At 58.2% G+C, this 22,965-nt stretch overlaps 1 protein-coding gene across 1 annotated transcript in view; it reads right to left on the reverse strand.

Annotated features, from left to right (window-relative positions):
* The window catches only part of LOC311632645 (collagen alpha-1(XIII) chain-like), a gene marked incomplete at its 3' end in the record, with an annotated part of 65,247 nt that overhangs the window by 28,960 nt on the left and 13,322 nt on the right, over positions 1-22,965 (reverse strand). The window contains exon 2 of the mRNA XM_084904373.1: positions 16,936-17,005. Within this exon, the coding sequence (XP_084760499.1) occupies positions 16,936-17,005 (70 nt within the window). The remainder of the gene's footprint in view (positions 1-16,935; positions 17,006-22,965) is intronic.

The raw sequence follows: 22,965 nt of genomic DNA on the forward strand, positions 1-22,965 counted from the left end.
CCCAGTGAAACACAGCTAGCTCCCAAAACTCAGCCAGCAGACCATCCTGCCATTGGTCAGTGGAGACATGGCCAGGTGACTCTGAAAGCGCCTCTTGCCGTCTCTGTGTCTTAGACTCTGTCTGTGAAGCCCAAGTTCTTACTAGATCCTGTCTAGGTCTGTCTGGCTCTCACATTGGGAGGGAAGGGAAGGGAAGGGAAGGGAAGGGAAGGGAAGGGAAGGGAAGGGAAGGGAAGGGAGCGGCCCCTTGCAACATGAGGAAGGGCTGCCTGGGTGCCTTGGAGCAAGGGCAGACCCACACTGCCCTGGGCACCGTGGATGGCGGGTAACCAACCCAGGGGAACCCAGTCCACAGGGCCCTGGCCCCTGTGCTGGCTGGGGGACCAAGACCAGGAGTACAGAAAGGCTGGAGTTTCCCGAGGCAAGAAAATGAGTCCTGCCCACGGGGACTTTAGGTGGGCAAATGCTGTGAGAACACCCAGCCCCCTGCAGAGCTGCTAAATGAGCATCAGAGATGGGTTTCCACCCGAGTTTCCTTTGGATAACAAGACCTGGTTTCTTCTCTGTCTCTTTCTATATATATATATATATATATATATATATATATATATATATATATATATAATATGTTTTTTGTTTGTTTGTTTTTTTATCAGAATCTTTGAGACCGTTGTTCTACGGAAACATGATCGTACTGTGTGGGTGTCCGTTCCACAAGGGGGTGGCACGGAGGATGGAGGAGAAGTGCGAGTCAAGGCCAATTTCTAACTCTCGAGGGACCCCGTCCCCGCACAGAAGTGAGGAGAGGGGAAGGGAGAAGCAGCTCGTAGGGCACAGAAAAGACCAGCTCTGACTTCATCGCTAGATATAGCTGGGGGGGGGGGGGGTGGCTCCAGGGGCCAGTCAGCTCCAGGGAGGCGGCGGCACCTTGTATCCTGTGGGAAGGATGGGCTGCCTCATGGACAGATGAACCCGAACCACTCGCCAGCCTGGCCCGAGCTCTTGGCCTCGGGAGGCATCAGGGTGTGGCGTTGGGCGGCACTGGCCACAGGCTGTCTTACATCCCCCTGCCTCGCCTCGGCTTCCTTAAAACTCCTCCTCCCTGAGACACAGTATGGCTCTGGGACCCATTCTGGGGACACGACATGGTGGACAGACCCCGGCCATTCCCCATCTGGCTGTGCAGATTGGAACAAGCTCCTCTTTCCCTCTGAAGGCCTCATTTCCTCCAACGGCAAAATGGACAGATTGGATAACACCAGAGGACTCTGCATCTTGCTCCTAGAGTTCTGAGGTGCTTAGAGGGGGACACCAGAGGGACACACCCTGGGTGCTGAGCCCCCATCCCCATCCTCAATCACATCCCTATCCCCTCCTCAATCCCATCCCCCATCCCCATCCCCACCCCCACCCCCACCCCCTATTCCCACCCCCACCCCCACCCCCCACTCCCACTCCCACCCCCCATCCCCATCCCCATCCCCATCCCCATCCCCATCCCCATCCCCTTCCCCATCCCCATCCACAGGAGGGCTCTGCTCCTACATGGGCATGGGCACAGGCACGGGGCATTTGCTGGGCTGCATGGAAGATCCCCTGCAAAGAAAGGGTCTGCCTCTGCCCTAGGGGACCTCTGCTGCCCCTTGGCTGTTGCAGTCGGGATTTGGCAGCTGTGAGGAGAGGGCACGTGCCCCCTTCCGTCCCTGCAGGACTGGGGCTGGGAAGGCAGGGACTTGCCCTTGTTTCTGGTCAGGAGCCAGAGGGAGGCAAGCATCTCTCCTCAGCGCACAGGCTCCTCACTCCTCTCTCAGTGCCTGGCTCGCTCTCCTTGCTCCCCAGCTACATCGGGGAATGCCTGCCAGATGCCAGCATGGTAACTGTCAGGAATGGGAGCTGATTCTTCCAGAGCCAGAGGGACTGTCCAAAGTCAAGTTCTGTCTCATGCTTGGTGGAGAAGAGGCAAAGGATGGAGAAAGAACGACCCGTTTCTGCAAAAAATCAGGCCCGCCGGGCACCATGGGCCATACAACCTCCATTAGGCAAAAGGGCCCTTTTAGCCAGAAAACCACGTTTTCGGGAGAAAGGGGCCAGTGACCTCAAAAAGTAGCATAGCCGAGGCTTCCACCTCCTGCTGCTGTTTCTCACAGCCGGAGCACCTCCAGCCCGTGACTCACTCACCTTTGTCACCCCGTTCTCTGGGGTCAAAGCAGAGCATGGATGCCCCGGTCAGCACCTCTGAGGGCCGGCCGGCGAGGAGGGACGCAGCCAGGGGCTGTTGCCAAACATTTGGAACAAGAGGGATGCGGAGGCCCACCGGTCAGAACCAGCACAGCCGTGAGGACGGGTCAGGCCCCGGGGGAATGTGGGTGCGGCCACAACGTCCGGGCTCAGGAGCTCCACGAGGGAAAGGCACCCGGTGCTCAGCTAAAAGGGAACCGAAGGGGACACGCAGGCTGCCAGGGCCCTTGGGCACCGGGCGTTCCTGAGCTGGAGGTGCAGCCTGCAGAGCCCTCCGTGCCAGCACGTGGGCAGCGCCAGGAGCACAGGCCACTCTGCCCTCCAGAGGTCTGAGACCTGCACACACACACACACACACACACACACACACACTGGCCTGTAACGGTGTGCTGGGCCCCTGGGCCCCTGTGGGGAACTGGTATGTACTTAAAACTGGCCACTTGTGGGGCACGTCCTACTGTTCCATGCCTGGCTGGCTCATGGCACTTCCTCCCCACTGGGGCCGGAGCCCTCTGCCCAGGAGCCCTCTGCCGGAGGCCTCTGCCCGGGCTCGACCCTCATCCCAGCTGCTAGGAGCCTCCCTGGGCCTCCACTGACCTCCTGCCCAGCCATCTCCGCCTCCTTTTGTCGTCCTCCTGCCCCGCCGGAGACCTTCCTGCAATGTCTTGCCTGCCATACCACCTGCCAACACGGTCAGGTGGCAAAGGCTGTGTGCGTGGTGTTGGGGAGAAGCATCAGGCTGACATGAGTGTGTGGAGTGTACTGAAAAGAATGACAGGCAGGCCCTGGGCCAGCCCTGCTGCCACTCAGCTGCTGGAAGGTCTGACCCTCCTGTCATGCTCTCCCCTGCCTGCCTGCCCCACCAACTACCCCCCTCCCCTTACAGAGCCCTGCCTCTGTGCTGGGGGTCTCTGCTGCCTCCCTGGCCCCTGGAGCTGGGCCCCCTTGATTGTGGCCCACCCCACAGGAGCTGGGCACCCGGACTGCACATGGCCTGCCCCAGGCAGCCTGCCCCACCCTGGTCCTCGGTCTCTGCAGTCGCCGCTGCTTTCCCCGAGGCTCCCTCGCTGGGGATGTGAGTCCCTACCTTCCCGAGGACAGGCCTGGCGCAGAGCGGGGCTCAGGAGCTGTGGGCTGGGTCAGTCAGCTGATGAAAGAGGCAGAGACAGACGGAGGGAGGGAGAGTGTGTCTATGTTCTGACCCGGCTCCGGTTTGCTCCGGGGCAGACGGCTTGGGTTTAAATCATTCTGGCGCCAGCACCCACTGGCTCTGAGGCCCTGGCCACATCACATAACCTCTCTGGGCCTCAGCCTTCTGCTATGCAACGTGGAGATAATAATAGCATCTGCCACACAGAGTAATTATGAGGATTACATGAGATAATGCCAGAAAGTGCGGACAACGGCGCCTGGCAGAGTCAGCCTCCCTGCACGTAGCTGTGATTATCACCGCTCACCGGTGTCCTCCAGACCAGCATCACGGCCACAGCCACAGCCAAGCCTTCTGCTCGAGCCCGGGCGCCTCCGGCGAAGGCAGGCTGTGCCGGGCAGGATGCGGGTTTCTGATGTGCCTGCAGATATTTCGGAGCTGGTTTTCAGTCCCAGCCCTGCCTCTCCGTAACCTGCACCCTTGAGTGAAGGCCTGAGTGACGAGGCCTGAGAGTGCGGAGCGGGCGATCTTGCTCGCTGCCACCAGAGACCATCGCCGTCTTGACGGTGGCACAGGACCCACCAGGGAGAAACTGAGGTGAGCCTGGGAGCAGGGCAGCACGAGGGGATGGGTGGCCAGGGTGCCTCCCGGAGCCGTGGAGAGCTGTGTCCTTGTGCCCAGCATGCCCACCGTCTAGTCTCTCATAAGGGTCAGGGGCCCTGGCTGGGTACTGCCCCCTCCCTTCAAGCGGCATGCAGGTGGCAGGACTTGCTTTTGGGACCCTGCAGGGCAGAGCGGGTAGAGATAGACCAGGAGGTCCTCCACTGGGTCCGGAGCAGAAAGCCCTCTGCCCTCGGCAGCCTGCGCCAGGCTCCCAGCTCCACAGCACTTATGGGACCAGGGCTCCCCATGTGCGCTGCATGGGTGCCTCCAGCCTGGGTGCCCCCAGCAGGCTCTCCAGCAAGATGCACCTGTGCCCGCTCTCCGCCCTGAGCAGTGAGCTCCGCAGCCAGCCAGCCAGCCCCATGTCAGGCTTTTCTTCTCAAAGGCCACAGCCCCAGAGCTTCCCTCTCCCCGCTGCCCCAGGGCCCTCAGCACTGCCCCAGGGACATCCTGCAGCCCCACCGCCCAACCCCCGCTCCTCCGAAGTAGAGCCCTGCCTCCTTCCTCCCACCCTGCTCCCATCTGCTCCGTGCGGGGCACAGGGGCTGGCACTCAGAGCCTTGGGCTTGAGTGCTGGCTCTGGCTCTCAGCCATGGACCCTGGGCGATCCTTGAACATCTCTGAGTCTCCGTTTCCTCATCTTTGAAATGGGGATAACCACAGCCCTACATCACAGGATGGAGATATAAGCCACATTGTACGTAAAGCTTGAGGACGACGCCATCTCTTTAAATACACGCCATGCTTGCCCTCTCCGGCCAGCAAAGCCATCAGGTAAGCACGATGGGCACTTCCAAGTGCATCTGAGAGCTATGGAGGAGGACACAGTCTGCTATTATGCACTTTCCTCTCAGGGGCGCGCTGCCGGCCGTACTGCCAGCTCTCTGCTCTCCCCTGGCCTCAGAGAGCTGGGATGCAAGGCCACACAAGTTCATGTCATATATTAGATTCCTGAGCACAGTGGTGGCCGCAAACGCCCTGCTCCTAAGGGTGCGACCTACGGCAAGTCTGTCCGTCATGGTGGTAACCAGCTCAAGTTTGTCGGTAGCCTTCAGCCTGTTGCCAACCAGCCAGCTGGATGCCCCCGGGAGGCCCAAATTCTAACTGGTTTGGTGAACATGCAGACTCTTTGAGGTTATCCTCATGGATCCATTCCATAAAGCCACCAGCCATCCTGACACCCAGGGGGTCACCAGGCCGTCCACAAACACAGAAAGGTGTGAGGGCTGACCCCTGCAGGCCCAGAGAGCCCTGCCCTGGGAAAGGCCCAAGGCCCAGGACGCTACTGGTGGTTCGCTGGGCAGCGCCGAGAAGGTGCAGTACTCTCCAGTTACCACCAATGGATGCTTGTAAACTGTTACCTAACAAACAATGCAGGACCGTCACGGCTGCTTTACAGAAAAAGGGCATCCCACGGCCACGGCCACGGCCACTCCCCGGGCTCACAGGCTCGCACTGCCTTGCCTCCCCCCTGCCCACCGCTCCCCTGTGCCCAGCACTTGCCAGTGAAACCCCGTCCACATGCTGCTCTGCGCCTCCTCTCAGCAGAACCTTGCCCCTCCTCCTGGTCCCTCTGCTCCACCGAGCTCCTCCTCTGCCTGCAGGGAGCACAGCTGGCTGCTGCCACACCCGCTCGGAGGAGCCTTCCGTGGCATCATCAGGGCGGCGTTCAGTGCTGGTCACGGTCTGTTTCCCGCACCCCAACTTTTCACCCCAGACTTCTCTCTGACCACATCCCCCCATGTGAGTGTGCTGCAGCCATTCTAGATGATCTCTTTTCTCCCAGAGCGAGGAGGAGTACGAAAGCACATTCCTTAGGTCTCTATACTTTCATCACACTGCTCCCTTCGCTTACAACGTCCTGATGGACGTATTCCGTTCCTGGCGTCTTAGCTTGTCTTTCGAGGTCCGCTTCAAATGCCACTTCTCCCACGAAGCCTTTCCCGACTCCTTCCAGCTAAAGCAATTACTCCTTCCCTTGCATTCCCCACATGTGATGCCCTGCTTCGGCCTAGCGCTCTCCTCTGGATAGGAGGGACTGTGCCGGATGCTCTGTGTACCCTCACGGCACTGGAGCTGCTGTGAACCCATGGAGGGCCCAAGCCACATGCTCACATAGCGTACAGGCAGCCTGAGCCCTGAGAACACACAGCCAGCTCCGAGTCTGGCCCCTGCTCCCTGGTCTGCCTCTGCCGGGTTGGGATAAGGGGGTGGGAGGTGGGGGTTCGCTTTGGCCGTAGTTTCTGTCCTCATGGGGCAGGCGCTGAGGAAAAGGCTCTGACAGGTATGTGTGTGATACACACCTGTGTGATCACAGACATGGGAACCGTCACAAGAGTGGGTAATCCTCCCGGGGCCTGGGGAGTCTCTGCTGGCCTCTCAGGCGGGAAGCTGGACGGACAGGAGGAAATGAACACACAGCCAGTGCTGCCGTGCACCGCGAGTCCACCCAGACAGACAGCTGCCCCTTGTGGACTGGAGTTCCTGCAAAATTCAGAGTCATTCCCAACCCCACCAGCAGCTGCTGCACACATGGCCCCTTCCCCTCGCAGGGCACAGAGTGAGGCCGAGTGCCGTCTCCGAATGGATACAGGGCACAGACATGACCTTTAAGGAGAGCCCACTGCCCAGCGGCGCCTGCTCCAGGCTGTGGCTGGAGACAGTGAGGTGCAGGGAGAGGGAGTCTTTTTTCATAAACCAAGGCCCTCGGACCCTGAGCATCGGCAGCGATCTCACACATCCCCTCCCAGGAGCCAGCCATCGCCCCGTTTGTCACTAACACTCCCTGCCCCGCAGCCCACGGCCCTGCATTCATACCCCACAGCCCTCCGCGCAGCCCACCTTCTATTGCATAACGGGACTGCGGGCGAGTCTAATTCCTCTCCCGCTGATGGCTTTCATTTGTACCATCCCCAGCAGTTGACCGAGAACTTTCGCAATAGCCCTGTAAGACTCGTATGCGTAAGAGATGAGCTCATGGAAACTCAGAGAGGGTAAGCGGCTTTTCCCACGTCGAAAGCCACACATGGCGAGCTGGGAGGCCAGCTGCGAGGGTAGGCATGCATGTCGCCCATTTTGCATCTCCCGCAGGGCACTGCTGAGTGTAGGGGCATCCAGGATTTTCTGTGGAGTTGGAATGACTTAGCCTCTGACGGGGCAGAGAGGGAGGTGAGAGGAAGGCCACGCCTCCTGAGCCTAAGCTCTCTCCCTGCTGCGTTGGGTGGCACAAAGCTCTCATTGCTGGATGCAACGCGGGGGAGGGCTGGACTTCTCCTCACAGCCCATTTCACCAGAAGCCCCGTTCCACTCAACACGATTATCGTCATTATGACAACGAACAAACCGCTTTTGAGCTAAGTTCCAATAAGGTGGGAACTGGCATAACCTCTCCCTTCACACCAGGTCAGGAGGGTCATCCATCCCCACGCCCATGACTAACAAGGAGTAGAATGGGATTCCTGGATTTGACCCAGGATTCCTGGGAGTCCGACCTGTACTGTACCTGCTGGGTTAGCCAGCCTCTCCTCAGGCAGGCTAAGGCGGGTACCACTGCTACGGAAGCCGGGCAATCACCCCTCCCCGCAGGCAGCCCCGCCCTGCCCAGGACCCCCTGCTGGTAGGGGAGCCAGAGACGTAAGAGCAGATCCCGAACAAGACAGGATGGTGGACAGTAGATACAGAGCTTGTTTCCCTGAATCCTCACATCTGGCAGCACTAGCTCCTGCAGCTCACGGTGGTGGGACCGATGCTCAGAGAAGCTAGGGACCTGGCAGGGCTCTCGGCCCTCAATGCCTGGCTGTTGCTCCCTCACCGTGGGGCCCACCAGCCCTTGGAGCACCTCTCTGAGGGAGCTCAGAGAAAGGGCCACCAGTAGTATGTGGGAGACATGGGAGACGCTGCAGAGGTGGGGACACTGAGCCAGGCAGAGGAGGGGAAAGGAGGAACCCAGTGTCAGGAGGGGCTGGGAGGTGAAGTCCAGTCCGGCAGAGTTGGCCTCCCTGGGTCCTCATAGGGCTGGCCGCCCAGAGGTGGCTGAGGCCCCCACATGGGATCTAAGCTCCAAGCAATTACACACCTTTTTTTCGGGGGTCAGGGGGTGCCAATTGGGTACCAAAGAGTCAGGCCCGGAGGCTGGCGCAACATGCTCTCATCCAGAACATCCTCTAACCAACTTCAGAATTAAAAATGCTTTATGTCGAAATGTTTTACACATTTAAGAAGGTACCATGTATATATTTTTAACAATATAGTGTATTAGTCCACAATAAAAAAGAATAAAGCCCTGGTACATGCTACAGCATGGGTGAACCTGAAAACACTAAGGTGAACCTGACACCAAGCCGGCAGGAATGAAAGATCCGTGGTTGCCTGGGGCCGGGAGGGTGGGGGAATGGAGGATGACTGCTAAAGGGCATGGACCTTTTTTGAATGGTGAAAGGTCTCTGATTTTGATGATGGTCACACAACTCTGTGAATACACTAGAAATCATCAAATTGTATACTCCAAATGGATGAATTGTATATGAAATTATATCTCAGTACAGTCGTTACAAAAAAATATAATGGCCCAGGCTGGGTGGAGAGTCATCCCTTACACCAAAAGGTTGTAGGTTCAATTCCTGGTCAGAGTATGTACAGGGGACTCTCTCTCTCTCTCTCTCTCTCTCTAACCAATAAGACATATCCTCAGATGAGGATTAAAAAAAAAATGAACTTGGCATACCCATCATAGCAATACAGCCAACCCCTCAGGGACCCCAATCTCTCCCTCATCCCTGCTCCCCACTGAATCTGATGTTTATCACTCCCATGCATTTCTTCATCTACGTACTGCTTTTGCATGTATTTCCTGAGCAATGTGTCATGTTGTTTTATGTGTTTCTAATATCATGTACATTAATCCTGTTGTAAAAATTAATTGTCATTTGTCCCTTTCTCCCCATAGGATGAGATTCGCCCGTAGTGCAGCCTGGTCTGAGGTCCAGGTCATCTGTGATGATGGGGTGGAGCATTTCATTGAGGGAAGTTCCGCGATTTAATGTCCACATGTCTCTGCTCTCCCACTGGCAGGCGGGTAGGTAGGTTTTCTTTCCTTTTCTCGGTAACACACGGAGCCGCGGTGAACACGGTGAGTGTGTGCCAGGAGGGGCTCTGCTGGGGGCCGCCCCGCTCCTCCCCAGAGACGTCCGCCCGCACTGTTCTGTGAAGTCTCCTCTCCTCCCACGTGAGAAAGCAGAGGCCCCGGGAGGACGGTGCCCTGCGCAGAGCCCTCGGGGCCTGGGACCGGCTCCCAGTCTGGGGCTTCTGGCCCCAGCACGCTGCCTTTCCGGAACCCTCCGCTTCCTTATTTTTATTTCTCTACAAATCCCAGTGACCACCCGGGCGGGCCTTATCAGCACCGATCTAGGAGAAACACATTATCAGCAGCGTCCAGGAGGCTGGGGATCTGGAAGTGCTTTCGGGAGGAAACGGGAAGAAATTATTAACTTAAGAGAATTCCCCAGGAGGCTGTGAGGTGGGGAGCGGAGGGCCTTGAGGAAGAGGCCCTTCCAGGGCGGGGGTGGGGGGGCGTCTGGGGGCAGCTGTGCTCTCTGCAGCCCTGTTCACACTGCTCCCAACCCCTCCCCACAGGGCTGGGTGCGTCCTCTGGGGAAGCAGGATGCCTGACATAGGACCACGGAGGCCACAGGACATGCCTTCATTTGGAGGCCAGGGTCCGAGCTTCTGACTGGCTATCTGATCTCCAGGGCACACCATCCCCACATGGGTCTGTCTGTGGCTCCCTCCCCTACATCTCTCTGCTCCAAATACCGTCACCAACACACAGGCGTCACCAGGCCCCACAGGCGTCACCAGGCCCCACAGGCATCATCTGAACACAGGCGTCACCAGGCCCCACAGGCGTCATCTGAACACAGGCATCACCAGGCCCCACAGGCATCATCTGAACACAGGTGTCACCAGGCCCCACAGGCGTCACCAGGCCCCACAGTTGTCACCAGGCACTACAGGCCCCACAGGCGTCACCAGACACTACAGGCCCCACAGTTGTCACCAGGCACTACAGGCCCCACAGGCATCACCAGGCCCCACAGGCGTCACTCTGCACGCAGAAGGGATCCTACCGGACAGGGAAAGCCTAAAGGGGCTGCAGGCCACAGTAGGGATGTGAACTCCATCCTTAAGTGGGATGGGAAGTGCTGACATGCTTTAACTAGGGTTGTGCGTTAATTGTAAAAAGACCGCCAGGCTTCTGGGTACAGAAGGGGTTGTGGGAGGCCCGGCAGGGGCTGCTGATGTGAACGAGGCGGGGGATGGCGGCAGCCTGACCGGGAGGGACGGCGGTGAAGACGGAGGGAATGGGCACAGTGGGATCGGTGAGGCCGGATGATGGATGGGACGTGAGGACAAAGGCGGCGTCCGGGCAGACGCCCAGGTTCCAGCCCAGGGCTGGGCCCATGTGGTGACGGTGCCACCCCCCAGGGCAGGGGATGCTGGGAAACGGTCAGCGCCTGCGCTTTGAGGGTGGGCGGCCTGTGAGGTTTGTAGGTGGAGAAGGTTCTTCCCGGCTGGGAACCCACAAAAGCCCCTCTCTGTAAGAGCCTCATTCTGAGCTTTCCTGTCAAGCGCCGGCAGAATGGAAATCAAATGGTTTATGAGCGTGGCCAGGGAGAAACCTTCGCAGGTGTACACGTTTTGGTCTGTTTTCACTTCTCATTTGAAGACAAATCACTTGTCCCAGTAGGTGGTTTTGCCTGGATTATACATTGAGCACACACGAGGCATTCTGTTAGCATAGTAACCAAACGGCAGAACTGGAAAAGGCCGTGGGAGGAGAGGCGGGCAGAAGAGCTGCAGGGACGCTGTAGTAGGCCTTGCGAGGGTGGTGGTGGGGGGTGGGGGAAGGCAGGGAGAGGTGTGAAACAGAGAACACAGATATCAGAACAGCATGAGCTGCTGTGACAGGTGACACACCCGTGTGTGGCCAGGGCAGAGGAGTAGCCCAATTTTACTGGGAGGAAAGGAGTACAGCGGAGTGGGAGACTGGCCACAGACTGGACTAGACAGACCACCATGGGCTGGTTACTGGGTGGGGGTATAGAAACACTAGGGAGTCATGGATGGCTCTGGCGCAGAGGCGTGGAATGGACAGGAGCCAGCAGCTGATGGAGTGCGGTGGGTGAGGGAGAAGGTGGCACCGATGGGCTGGTGCCTGGGTGTCTAGGAGGTCAGTGGGCCCTGACACAGGACTGCAGAGTCAGGAGGCGGCGGTGGGGTGGGAGGGGGAGGGTGTAAAGCTGACACAGCACGTGCAAGCCCATCCCTCCGACTGAAGCAAAGCAAGGGCGACCGGCATTGAATGGGGGGAGGGTCTCTCCAGGCTGGATGCACACTAAGGAGCAGCCAGGAACGACTCAGAATCACCCCAATGGTTATTTGCATGTAGAGTTTGTGAGGCATCTGACAACGTCTTTCTTTGGATTAAATGCTCTCCCTAAAACAGCCATCAGCTCTGCAGTCTTTCTCTTTACTAGTGGCTCCGGGGACTCTTTGTCCTGCTGTCTCCATTTTCTGGGTGAGCGGAGTCTGAAATAAGGAGAACCACAAAGAAGGGGGGCGGGGGCTGTGGCTGCTCCTCTGAGCCCAGGGGCCCGCCGGGGACAGAAGCTCTGGCCACGGGCCCTGCCCATGGAAAGGCAATGAGTCTGCTGGGGGCAAACACGGGTGCCAGGGCAAACAGGGCAAGGCTACACAAAGGCAGGGCCTCAGGACGTGTGGACACCAGCTCTCACCACCTACGGGAAATAACCAAGCCCCGAGAGGCAGTTCCCGAGCGAACATAAACGAAAACACATGAGAAAATAGAGCCCTGTTCACGGAATCACAGACGTTTTTCTTGCTGAAAAGGGACTCTCCAAGCCACTGTCCACATCACGGCTAGTTCTGGCTCTAGAATACAGATTGGACCGGGTCCTAGCCCTGTTTCCGTACCTTCTCTGATGCGACATCCCCTCCTGCGGGGGGACGAAGCCAGGGCGCGGGCATCGCTACCCAGGGCTAGGCATTCGCAGAGCAAATCATTCAGTGGCTGCGCCTCAGAGTCCAACTCAGCACAGCCCTCCGGGCAGCCATTCCCAGCCAAGCATGCTCAGGGCGAAAGCCTTTGCCTCCCTGTGAATGGAGGGCGCTGAGCCGGAACTCCTCGTCCCGGCCCTCGGCTGCCTCTCCCACCCTGACTTCCCATCACTGCTTCTGTGCCCTTCACTGCGCGCCCGCCCCAGGGAGACCTACCCTTTCTCACTCCCAGAGCCGGTCCTAGCCGGTGCCCAGTCGGGAGGGCCCCTATGCAGGCTGAGAGCTGACCCTAGGTCTCTGTCCTCCCACTTCCCAGGGGAACTAAGTTGCACCTGGACATGGGGCCACCCAGCCCAAAACACCTCCGGGCTCCCTGGGATGGGGTGGGGGAGGTGGGAGGTGGGGGACCATGAGACTAAGTGCTGCCGTGGGATAAGAGCAGAAGTGATGCGTGACAGGCTGTTTTCCTTCAAGCTTTGCTCTCAGGGTTTGGGCATGACTTCTCCTGCTCCCCCCACCCCCGCTCTTCCATGCTGGCCAGGGGGACGGTGAGAATGAAGCAGTGACAAGAGCCCAGAGACAGGAGCCACCTGGCGACACTGGCAGGCCCCCCCCCGCCCCCTTCCCTGGACTGCAAGGAAGGGACCTCCCTCCTCCCTGGTTGGAGTCCTGTATTTGGGGTCTAGAGTTATGGCGGCAGCTGCATTTATGCCCCCACCTGCTTCCCTGTTCCTTCTCTCCAGCCTCCAGGGCCACCTCCTCAGGGACATTTTCCCAGAGGGCTAACCACCTCTCATTAGCATACCCCTCATTAGCATACCTCCATTAGCATACCCTAAATCATGGCCATGGCCTCTCCCACCAGCCTGGCAAAGGCACTCCACACAGGCCTGACCAGGTCACCCCTCCCCACTATGGTTGTCCAACCCCTTGGCCTGGTGGTCAGTGCGTGACACTGACCTAGTCCTCCCCTTAGGATGAAGCTCAGGCAGCGGAGGGACCCGCTCCCACCCTTGGCTGGTCCTGGCTCCCTCCCTGTGCACCACGTAGCATCCCTCACACCGCCGGCCCCTCCCAGCCCCAGCCTGGCTGCCCTGAAGTGGCCGCTTCCTTGCTGCCTGGGGCCTTACATTGTCCTGCTCCTCCTCTGTTACTGAGAACGGGGAGAGAGAACGGGAGTGTTTCCCTGATCTTTGTGTTCCTTTCAAGTGGCCTAGGAAGTCCCACGGTCTGTGTATCTGTTCCCAACGCCCTCTGTCCCGCCAGGCCAGAGGTTGGACAACCATAGTTGCGAACGGCCCACACCTATTCCTCTGAACTCTGGCAGCGGTGACCCTCTGAACGTGGCCCAACCTTTGGCATTCCATCCCGGCCGCCAGGCCTCCCGACCGCCAGGCCCATCGTCCCCTGGAGCAGTGCTGCAGCCAGAAGCAGGACACAGCCAGATTTCAGCCAGAGCGGGGCTATTTTGGGACAGGGAGGATCCTGGGAGGATCCTGGCAAGGTCGGAGTAGGAAGGGAAGGAGGTGGGTTTTCTGCCTGCGATTATGTGTCCTGAGCCCTTTGGATGTCACCCAGGGCCCAAGGCGGCCACAAGGGAGAACACACCCACCACAGACTCCCACCCCAGCCCGGCGGGTCTCAGAGGCAGACCGGGGCAGGCATGGGCTTGGGGCTCCCGGCTCCAATCTCAGCGGCCGCAGTGGGCAGGAAGAGTGTGTGTTTATTTGCTGTGTCCCAACAGCTGCGATTTCTGCCTCCGGCAAGACTCAGAGCCGTCTCCCAGTGGGTGAGGCATCAAAACCAACCGGAGGGGAGGTGGAGAACACAAGAAAGAGTCCAGTCACCCAGGGGTGGGTCTCGATCGGGTATGGAACATTCCGTGAGCATCTGCTAGGCATGGGGCACACTGTGAGATGCTGGCAGGACAAAAGGAAGGACGCTTTGACTCTGACGGTGGCACTTACAGTTGCCTACGTCCTTCTGTAAGTATCAGGCGCTCTAACGTGGTTACACTCTGACCCCTGACTGAGGAGATACCCAGAGGGGCAGGCTTTAGGTGCATGAACGAGAGTGGTGTTCTGCCCAGGAGTCTGGGGATTTGCAAACATCTCAGGATGTCAGAACTCCGCTCTGCCGGTTTGGAGAAGTGCTCGGTGTGCACCCAGCACACAAACGGTGCTCCATTAGGGGCAGTGGCAACTGCTGTTTCTCATGGCAGGTTGGCAACCACATACCCGTAAGATTCATGGGTGAGAAGCCCGGGCTGGGCAGAGGGGGCAGGGCAGGGGCGCGGCAGGACCGAGCCCATCCTCGCAGGTGCATTCACTCCCGGGCTCTATGGTCTGCGCGCCTGTGAGGCCCTTCCGGAACTTCACTCCTTCCTCTTTTGCCTCAATTTGGGGCCTCGTCTTAAATGCCCTGGGTGTTAACTGCCTGGCTCTGGTCTGTACTTCAGGCCAAAATGTCCTCTGGGGAATTCTCCAACACCCTGGACACCCCGTCCGGAACCCCTGCTCTCTCTCCTCCATCTCCTGGCCACCTCATTCCGTGCTGGTGGCTCCTCCACAGAGGACCTGCATCAAGCCCTCCCTTCCTCTGCCCGCCCCCTCCCGCCGCTGTGTCCCTTCACCCTCCTCTGAGCTGCCCCTGCTGCCTTTCCGCTTTCTCCTCCCCACCCAAGAGCCCTGGGTCTCACACAAACTCTCTTCTTCCAAGTCCTTCCCCCTCCTACCACATCCTCCCCAGCTCCCAGCCTCCCAGGCCCACCAGAGCCAGCCTCTCCCAAGCACAAGATGGGTGTCTGTTGGTTAGGCACCCGCCCTGACATGGGCAGGGCTATAGGAAGCCCAATCAGGCGGGGAGCCACAGATGTGCAGCCCACCTTGCCCCAGCATCAGGATATGGTGCTTCATAGGGGTTTCTGAGCATCTTTTAAGTGCAAGAGCGATTGAGGGGGGCAATAATTGTGCTTAGTAGGAGTCGGGAGAGGTGCTAACTACGTCCCACCATTATCTCTCTGAATCGACACCATATACCTGCAAGATGGGTTTTATCCCTGTTTTCCACGGGAGCCAACCAAAGCAGAGAGAGGGCAAACCATTCCCTGAAAGCTACACAGCTGATAAACGTAGAGCTGAAATGCAAACCTCATGGCTCCAAATCCCCTGCCCCTCCCCAACATCCTGTACTCTGAGCAAAAGGACCAACTGCCATGGACCAGTGTTACAGAGACGACAGACAAGCAGATTTGAAACGTGGGCTACCCACAGCCGCTCTGCCCGGCCTGTCGCCCCAGCCTTGCCTCATCTCATCTCATTAATCTTGGCATTCGTCTCCCCAAAGCTTTCCCAGGTCCCAGGGCTCACTCTCCGGGGCCCCGAGGGAGGGAGGGAGCTTCCCAGGGCTTGTGGACACCCTTTTAATTAACCCCGATGACCCTCCTCTGCTGGGGGCCAGCTGAATCGCATCCCGATGCCACCATCTCCTGCGGCAGCCCCGCTGCACGGGGACTCCCACCTCGGCCTCCTCATGCTCCAGCAAACGCTGTCCCTTCACTTCCCACATGCTCAACACATGCTGGCCGCTCTCCCCGGGCCTGGGGACCACAGGTGAGGGCCCCTGGGGCTCCTCGGCCCCTCTGTCCATGGAGGGCCTGCCAGAGAGCTGAGTTAGTGTCCCGCCAGTGCCACCTGCCCACGGTGGTGTTGAGGGGCCACCCTCTGAGCTGGCAGAAGCCCAGAGTGGAGTGGTGGGTTGGGGGCTGTGCGGGTCTTCTGCCCTCATTCACCCCCTGTCTTCACCAGCTTGCAAATCACTGAGCCAATCTGGAAAGCCCCTGTGATGACGTGATTATTTTCCCCCCAACTCTTTTTTGGAACTTTCTTCCTCATCTCCCCCCACATCCCAGCCCATCCCAGTTACCATGGGAACAATGAAACTTGCTCATCTGTCATTCTCACGGCTTAATAATAATGATCAGCAACCTAGAAAAGTCCAGATGAACTAACGTATCGTCATGATGAACAGTTTGCATTAACGTATCGTTATGATGAACAGTTAATGTATCGTTAATATGAACAGTTGTGCAGAACCCAACACACACGTGGTGCTCGGCACAGAGCAGGGACTCGGTACATCGCTGCGACCAGGTGAACAGGGGGGGCGAGGAGCGGGTCGCTCTGTGCCGAGGAACACGCACCCGCAGAGGTGCCCTCGCTTGGAGGTGACCCGCCCACATAGGGCTAGTACATGCAGGAGCAGAATCTGAATCCAGATTGGCCTGGTTAACTCAGTTGTGCCGTATCACCTTGACCTTGAGCAGTGTGCATGGGTGCATTTGTGCAGGTCGTCTCCACACCACACAGCACGAAGCACCCTAAGCCTGCGCTCGAGGCCAGGGGAGTCTTACAATCGGGACACTTCACTCATTCCAGTAACAAACACGCCTACTGTGTGTCAGGAGTTGGAGGCGTAATAGCGACCATGATGAGGCTGGTCCCTGCCCTCTCGGGCTTCTCTTCAATGCTGCATGACCCTTCAGAGTTTGCAAAACGCAGTCATGCCCATTATCTTGTCTGATTTCACAACTTGGTGCCTATAGCGAAGGCCCATAGAAGCGTTCATGAATGAATGAATGAATGAATGATGGATAGGGGATGGGTGAGCAGATCAATGAGTAGAGGAAAGGCAATACCACAGATATTCAAACAAAAGTGATGCCCCGAGCAGGGTGTGGCCAGAGCACAGCCACAGAGGGGGCCTCTGCTGTGTGTCCCCGTCCTCGCCGCCGTTCGCAGGCTCCTTACCTGGAGGGCAGTGACACCCTGGAGACGTCTTCGGGGCTTCTCGCCGCCTCCGGGAGTGGAGCTTCCATTTCTGCACGAGAAGACAGAGGAGAGGAGTCACTGGGAGTCCTGAAGGCCAAGCCCTGGGAGTCGTCTGTGGGCTGGCGCGGAGGGGTGGGGGTGGAAGAGGGGCCCCTGGGGGCTGGCAGGAGGGCTGTTCCTGGATCAAAGACTGGCCACCGGACGTCTGGGTAATAAGAAGCAGACGGAAGGTCCCGTCTAGCTAATTTCGGTGTCTGATGTCTTCGGAGTGCTCTTAAAGAAATTAACCCAATCACAGGACCTGTCAACCAGCTGGGGCCTCCCTGCACCGCTCCCTCCCGGGCACAGGGCCTGCTTCTCTCGGCTCTCTGCTGTCTGCTTCCCGGCTAGTCTGGGCTCCTGTCAGATCCGGGGCAGGGACAGTGGCTTGTTCTTCCTGTGACGCTCTCAAGCTAGGCCCGGGCAGGAGTGGGGGGTTGGGGACTGGGCAGGTCCTCTGCCCACCATCACACCTCTCCCTCGCCAGCTTGCAAATCACTGAGCTAAACTGATCACGGCCCCAAAGGCCCAAAGAGGTGGTGACAAGCAGAGTGGGGCACCTCCTGCCCACAAGGAGCTGCCGTTCCCCCGGTCGTAAGCGGACACACACACACACACACACACACACACACACACGCCCAGGAGCACGAATGCCTGGGGTGCTCACCCTGTCAGCGTGGTGCACCGAGCGCCTCAGCCCTCACAACCACCCCGGGCGGGGCCGCACGCACAGAGGTTAACAGGCATGCCTTCGTGCCAGACTGCCTGGTCCATGCACAGCCCTCGGGCCGTGAACTGCTAACAGTTCCCACCTCACCAGGTTTCTGAGAGGATAGGAAAGGCCGACGGATAGGAAGAAAAGCCCTCAATAGGTGTCAGCTATTGTTGCACTCATGTTACGGGCGAGGAGCCTGACGCACAGACGGCAGACTGTGACCTGGCCAAGGCCAGGGGAGGAGCAGGGCTGGGATTTGAACCCACACTCTCCGAAGCTAGTGCAGCAGTTAGAAGCCAGTGGCCCCGGAGCCAAATTGGCCCTCAGATGTATTTTAATTGGTTCCCACAGATATTTTTTTCGTTGAGTTTGTTGCCAATATTTTGAAGAGGTTGATATTACATGCACATCTGCATTTCCAATTTCTCTGGAAAAGCTGGAAGGTCTGGCCGCATGGGGCCTGCACGATGACTGGCTCTGATTGACAGCGTCCAGTCGTCCCTGACATGTGGACCAGGGAGGGTGCCAGCTGGCTGCCCCCAGCAGCTCTCCAGCCCTCAACTACTGTGCAGCCTGCCCCTCGGGGTGGCCAGGAGGGAGGTAAAGAAAGATCGAGTGGGAGGTAGAGTGGGATGAGGCGTCCCCTCTGGTTGGTGGTGGAGAGGGAAGGTCGGGAAAGCTCCGTGGTGATTCACAGCGAACTCATGTCTGCTCAGCCCCGATCTCTATTGGCACTGAGCTGGGCGCTTTATACAGAGAATCACATCTATGTTTCGAAATCTAACAAATTTAACAGAGAACTCATTCTTCCCTTAAGGAAATGGAGGCTCAGAGAGGCTGAGTGACTTGTTGAAGGTCACACAGCTCGTACGTGATGGATCTGGGGCAAGAACTCAGGCTTTTTGGTGCAAAAGTCCTCGCCACCCTGCTGGAGAAAGGTGCACACCAACGCCCGGGGAGAGGGAGCACAGAGGCAGGCAGGGTGAGGACGCCGAGGGAGGAGGTAGAGGGGAGAGAGACAGGAAGGGGAGGGAGGGAGGAAGTCTCATAGGGGAGCACCTCCCTCAGAAAGGGAGACTGTGCACAAATGTTGTGGCTGGATGGTGAGACTCAGCCACAGGTGGGCACAGAGTGGCCACTGGGTAAGCAAGTGCCCTCCCAGGACAGAGTCTGGTGAAAGGCCCCGCGATGCCCAGCCCTGAGCCCAGCTCACCAATGCCCGTCCCATCGGGACCGCACCTATCGACTTCCCTTCCCACCAATGACCTTGGGCTCCTGGAGACTTATTGGTGGCGGCTCTTGGCGCACAGTAGGTGTGTGACAGAAGTCTGCTAAGTGACAAGGCCATTCAGTGACTGACAAGCCAAAGCCAGCGGAGTGTGCAGCGTTCCGGCTGCAGGTTGCAATCACTAGGGCTGTCACTCACTCAACAGCAGCAAGAGGCCAAGCAAGGGCTGGGCCCTGGAGCCGGAGCCGGACCGAAGGCTGGAGGCTGAGGGCCCTCTCTGGAGGCTGTCACAGTCATTGTGCGACCGAGAGACACCAGGGTCTGCGGTGTGGCAGGGCAGGATGGAGAGAAGGGGAAGGATGGACAGGGGGAAGAATGCACAGGGCACAGGATGGACCTGGTGGGGGAGAGGGTAGGACCAGGCTTTGTCATGGCCACCAAGATCTCACCATGGGGACAGGACAGGGGCAAAAGCCAGCTTGTGGGAAGATGACAAGCTGAGTGGAGGGCTGCCTGTGGAGGAGTCCAGGTGGCAGGGCCGTGTGGTTCTGGAGCTTGGGAGAGGGGCCTGGGCTAGAAAGGCAGATCGGGACCCAGTTTCACCATCAAGAGGGAAGGAGACAGCCCAACCGGCGTGGCTCAGTGGTTGAACATCGACCTATGAACCAGGAGGTCACAGTTCCATTCCCGGTCAGGGCACGTGCCCGGGTTGTGGGCTCGATCCCCAGTGCGGAGTGTGCAGGCGGCAGCCAGTCAATGATTCTCCCTCCTCATTGATGTTTCTCTTTCTCCCTCTCCCTTCCTCTCTGAAATCAATAAAAATATCTCAGAAAAAAGAGGGGAAGGACACATCTGACAGCGATGGGAAACTGGCCGCAGTCAGGGTGTGGGTGGGTTTTCTTGGCCTGCGCGGTGTTTGTTTTTGAAAAGTATTAAATCCCAGCATCGCCACACCCCTCCCGGAGCCTGGGCTTCACATCCGCCCTCTGACCCTCTCTGCAGCTCACTCCCTCCAGCGCCTCAACCTGGCTCCCTCCCACCTGCGGGCACCTCTTCGCCGTCCTTCACCCACCGCATTTCACGTCCCTCCTTGCTCGGGGTCAGTGATTACAACCCCTCTCCTGCCTACAGCCCGGGCTGCCAGCACACCCTTCCCTTTAGCACATGCTCCTGGCTGAGCCACAAACCTGGCGGACTGGATGTTCCCACGCACCCGATGCTGGTACCCCCGCAGCAGAAGGGAGCCAGGAGAGGCCACGACCACTAACCGTGGTGACCGGCTTCACCTTATTTTTTTTTTAAATATATTTTATTGATTTTTTACAGAGAGGAAGGGAGAGGGATAGAGAGCTAGAAACATCGATGAGAGAGAAACATCGACCAGCTGCCTCCTGCACACCCCCTACCAGGGATGTGCCCGCAACCAAGGTACATGCCCTTGACCGGTATCGAACTTGGGATCTTTCAGTCCGCAGGCCGAGGCTCTATCCACTGAGCCAAACCGGTTTCGGCAACCGGCTTCACTATAATCAGGACCATTATCTCAGAGCAAATCCCCGCACGCCTGCTGTGATGCCCTAGTTCCTGATCTTCCTGTCCTAGTCGTCCTCACACCTTCTCTCCCCAACCCCACCACGCTGTCACCTGGAGAAAACAGAAGCCGCTGAAATAGGCCTCCTGCCTGCCCGCCTGTGCTCCCAGTAAGGCCACCCCCGACCTGCTCAGCACGTCCGCCCCCTCCGCCTGCTCCAGGGCAGCTCAGCAGCAAGTCTCCCTCCCACCGCCCATCTTTGGCCTCCCTGGGGCTGGACCCCTTACACCACTCCTCAGCAAACGCTTGCTGCAGGGGGCCAGCGAGTGACTGTGTCAGGCCCTGTGAGCCACGCAGTCTCCGTCCATCACAACCACTCGGCTCTCTGTGTAGGCGAAAAGCAGCTAAGGACAGCTAGGAAGCAACGCAAGCAAGGCTGTTCGCCCATAAACATGTGTCCACGAAAACAGGCTCCGAGTGGGATTAAGCGATCCTTCGTGAAGGACTCCTGATGTACACCACGGTGCAAGCACGCTGTTGATCCTCCCGTCATAAAAAAAAAAAAAAAGAGAGAGAGAGAGAGAGAAAAGATAAGAAAAGTCCTCTCTTGGTCAAGCTTTATTTATTTATTTTTCTAGAAAAACTCCCTGATGGACAGTGTAGTCGCCTGCTCCCTCCTAGACAGCTCCTATCAGCTCTGACCTTCCCTGCCCCCAAGAGGTCCTCCTTGTGCCACCGGTGACCTCTGCGTAGCTAAGCCTGGTGGGCAGCCCCCACCTCATCCCAGCATCTGCTCACTCCTCCTTCCCCTTGATAACTTTTTAAAAAAATATGTTTTATTGACTTTTTTTTTTACAGAGAGGAAGAGAGAGGGATAGAGAGATAGAAACATCGATGAGAGAGAATCATTGGTCAGCTGCCTCCTGCACACCCCCCATGGGGGATATACCCGCAACCAAGATACATGCCCTTGACCGGAATCAAACCTGGGATCTTTCAGTCCACACGCTCAATCCACTGAGCCAAACCAGTTTCGGCTTGACAACTTTCTTCCCTGGGCCCCTAGGACGCCACCCTGCTCCTCTCCATGTCCGGGGCTGGCTCCTTCTCACCTACTGGACTCGCGATGCTGCAGAGCCGCAGGGCCCAGTCTCACACTTTCCCTCTGCCCTGCTCCTTGGAGCTGTCGCTAGTCTTATGGCTTCAACACCAATGTCTGTGACCACGCCCTGCTCCTGGCACCTATGGCCCAGACCTTCCTCCAGAGGCACTGATCCAGCTGCCCACCTGACGTCTCCACGGACAGGCATCCCTAAATCAGCCCAGCAAATCTGAGCTTTCCTTCGTCCCAGCCTGCCCCTCCCTGGTCACAGGTAGCCTGCCAGTTGTTCAAAACCTTGCCATCATCCGTGATGCCTCTTTGTCTCTCACTCCACACCCATTCAGTCAACAGCTCCTGTTCTCTACTTTCCAGACAAGTCCAGGATCTGACCCGGTCTCACCTCTCCCGCCCGCTCTGGTCCTAGCTTCATCCACGTTGGTGTGATGGCTGCCACACCTCCTGGTGAACCCCCTGCCTCTGCCCTTGCCCCTCAGACCCCTCAGCATGGCAGCCAGCGTGACCTCACAGGCCCCCCTGAAGTGCCTGCCCATGCCCGGCCTCCTCTGCCTACCTCAGGGCCTTGGCACCTGCTGCTCTCTGCCTGGGATGCTCTCTTCCTAGCTAACCACCTGGCGCACTCTCCCTAAGGCCTTCCTCGTCCCCAGGGCCCTCCTGCAATAGACTGACTATCCTGCCTCCCTGTTTTATTTTCTCCTTAGATTTTCTAGTTGTTGGTGCCTAATTTTCTTGCTTCGTGTCTCTCCCCACAACCAGGAAGGAAGTACCCCAAGGACATGGGTATTTTGGTCTGTTTTAAGTCACTGCCGTATCCTCAAGGCCTGGAACATGGCCTGGCATATGGTAAATGCTCAATACATACTGATCGCTTACAAAACAGGAGACTTGCGTAAAGGTCCAGATTTCTGATCCCTTGTACAAGAGGAGGACCTGGCAACCCCGGGCCACAGCCGGATGGTATGGAGTGACAGTCGGATGGTATGGAGTGACAGTCGGATGGTATGGAGTGACAGTCGGATGGTATGGAGTGACAGTCGGGTGGTACGGAGTGATGGCAGCCCCTCTCAGGGGTGGGTGTGCTCTCCAGGCCACCACCGTCCCCTCGCCCTGGTCAGCTTCACCAATTGGGCACCTGAGTTGAGGCCCCTGGAGAGAAACCCCCCGGCTGAGGGGCTGAGGCTCAGGGGTGGGTGGGAAACTTCCTGAGGCCCTGGGGCGGACCCCCGGCCGTTCTGGACAGAGAAGCCTTCCTGCTTTGCCCCCACGGGCAGCCGGGGCCCCCTGGAATGCCCTGCGTGGTCACAGCTGAAACATCACCCGCCTGGTCCTTGCAGCTATTAAAATGCCTGTATCAGTATCAAAGGGAAAATGCCAGG

The sequence above is a fragment of the Pipistrellus hanaki genome (assembly GCF_964339955.1).
Source record: "Pipistrellus hanaki genome assembly, chromosome: 14".
Lineage (NCBI taxonomy): Eukaryota > Metazoa > Chordata > Mammalia > Chiroptera > Vespertilionidae > Pipistrellus > Pipistrellus hanaki.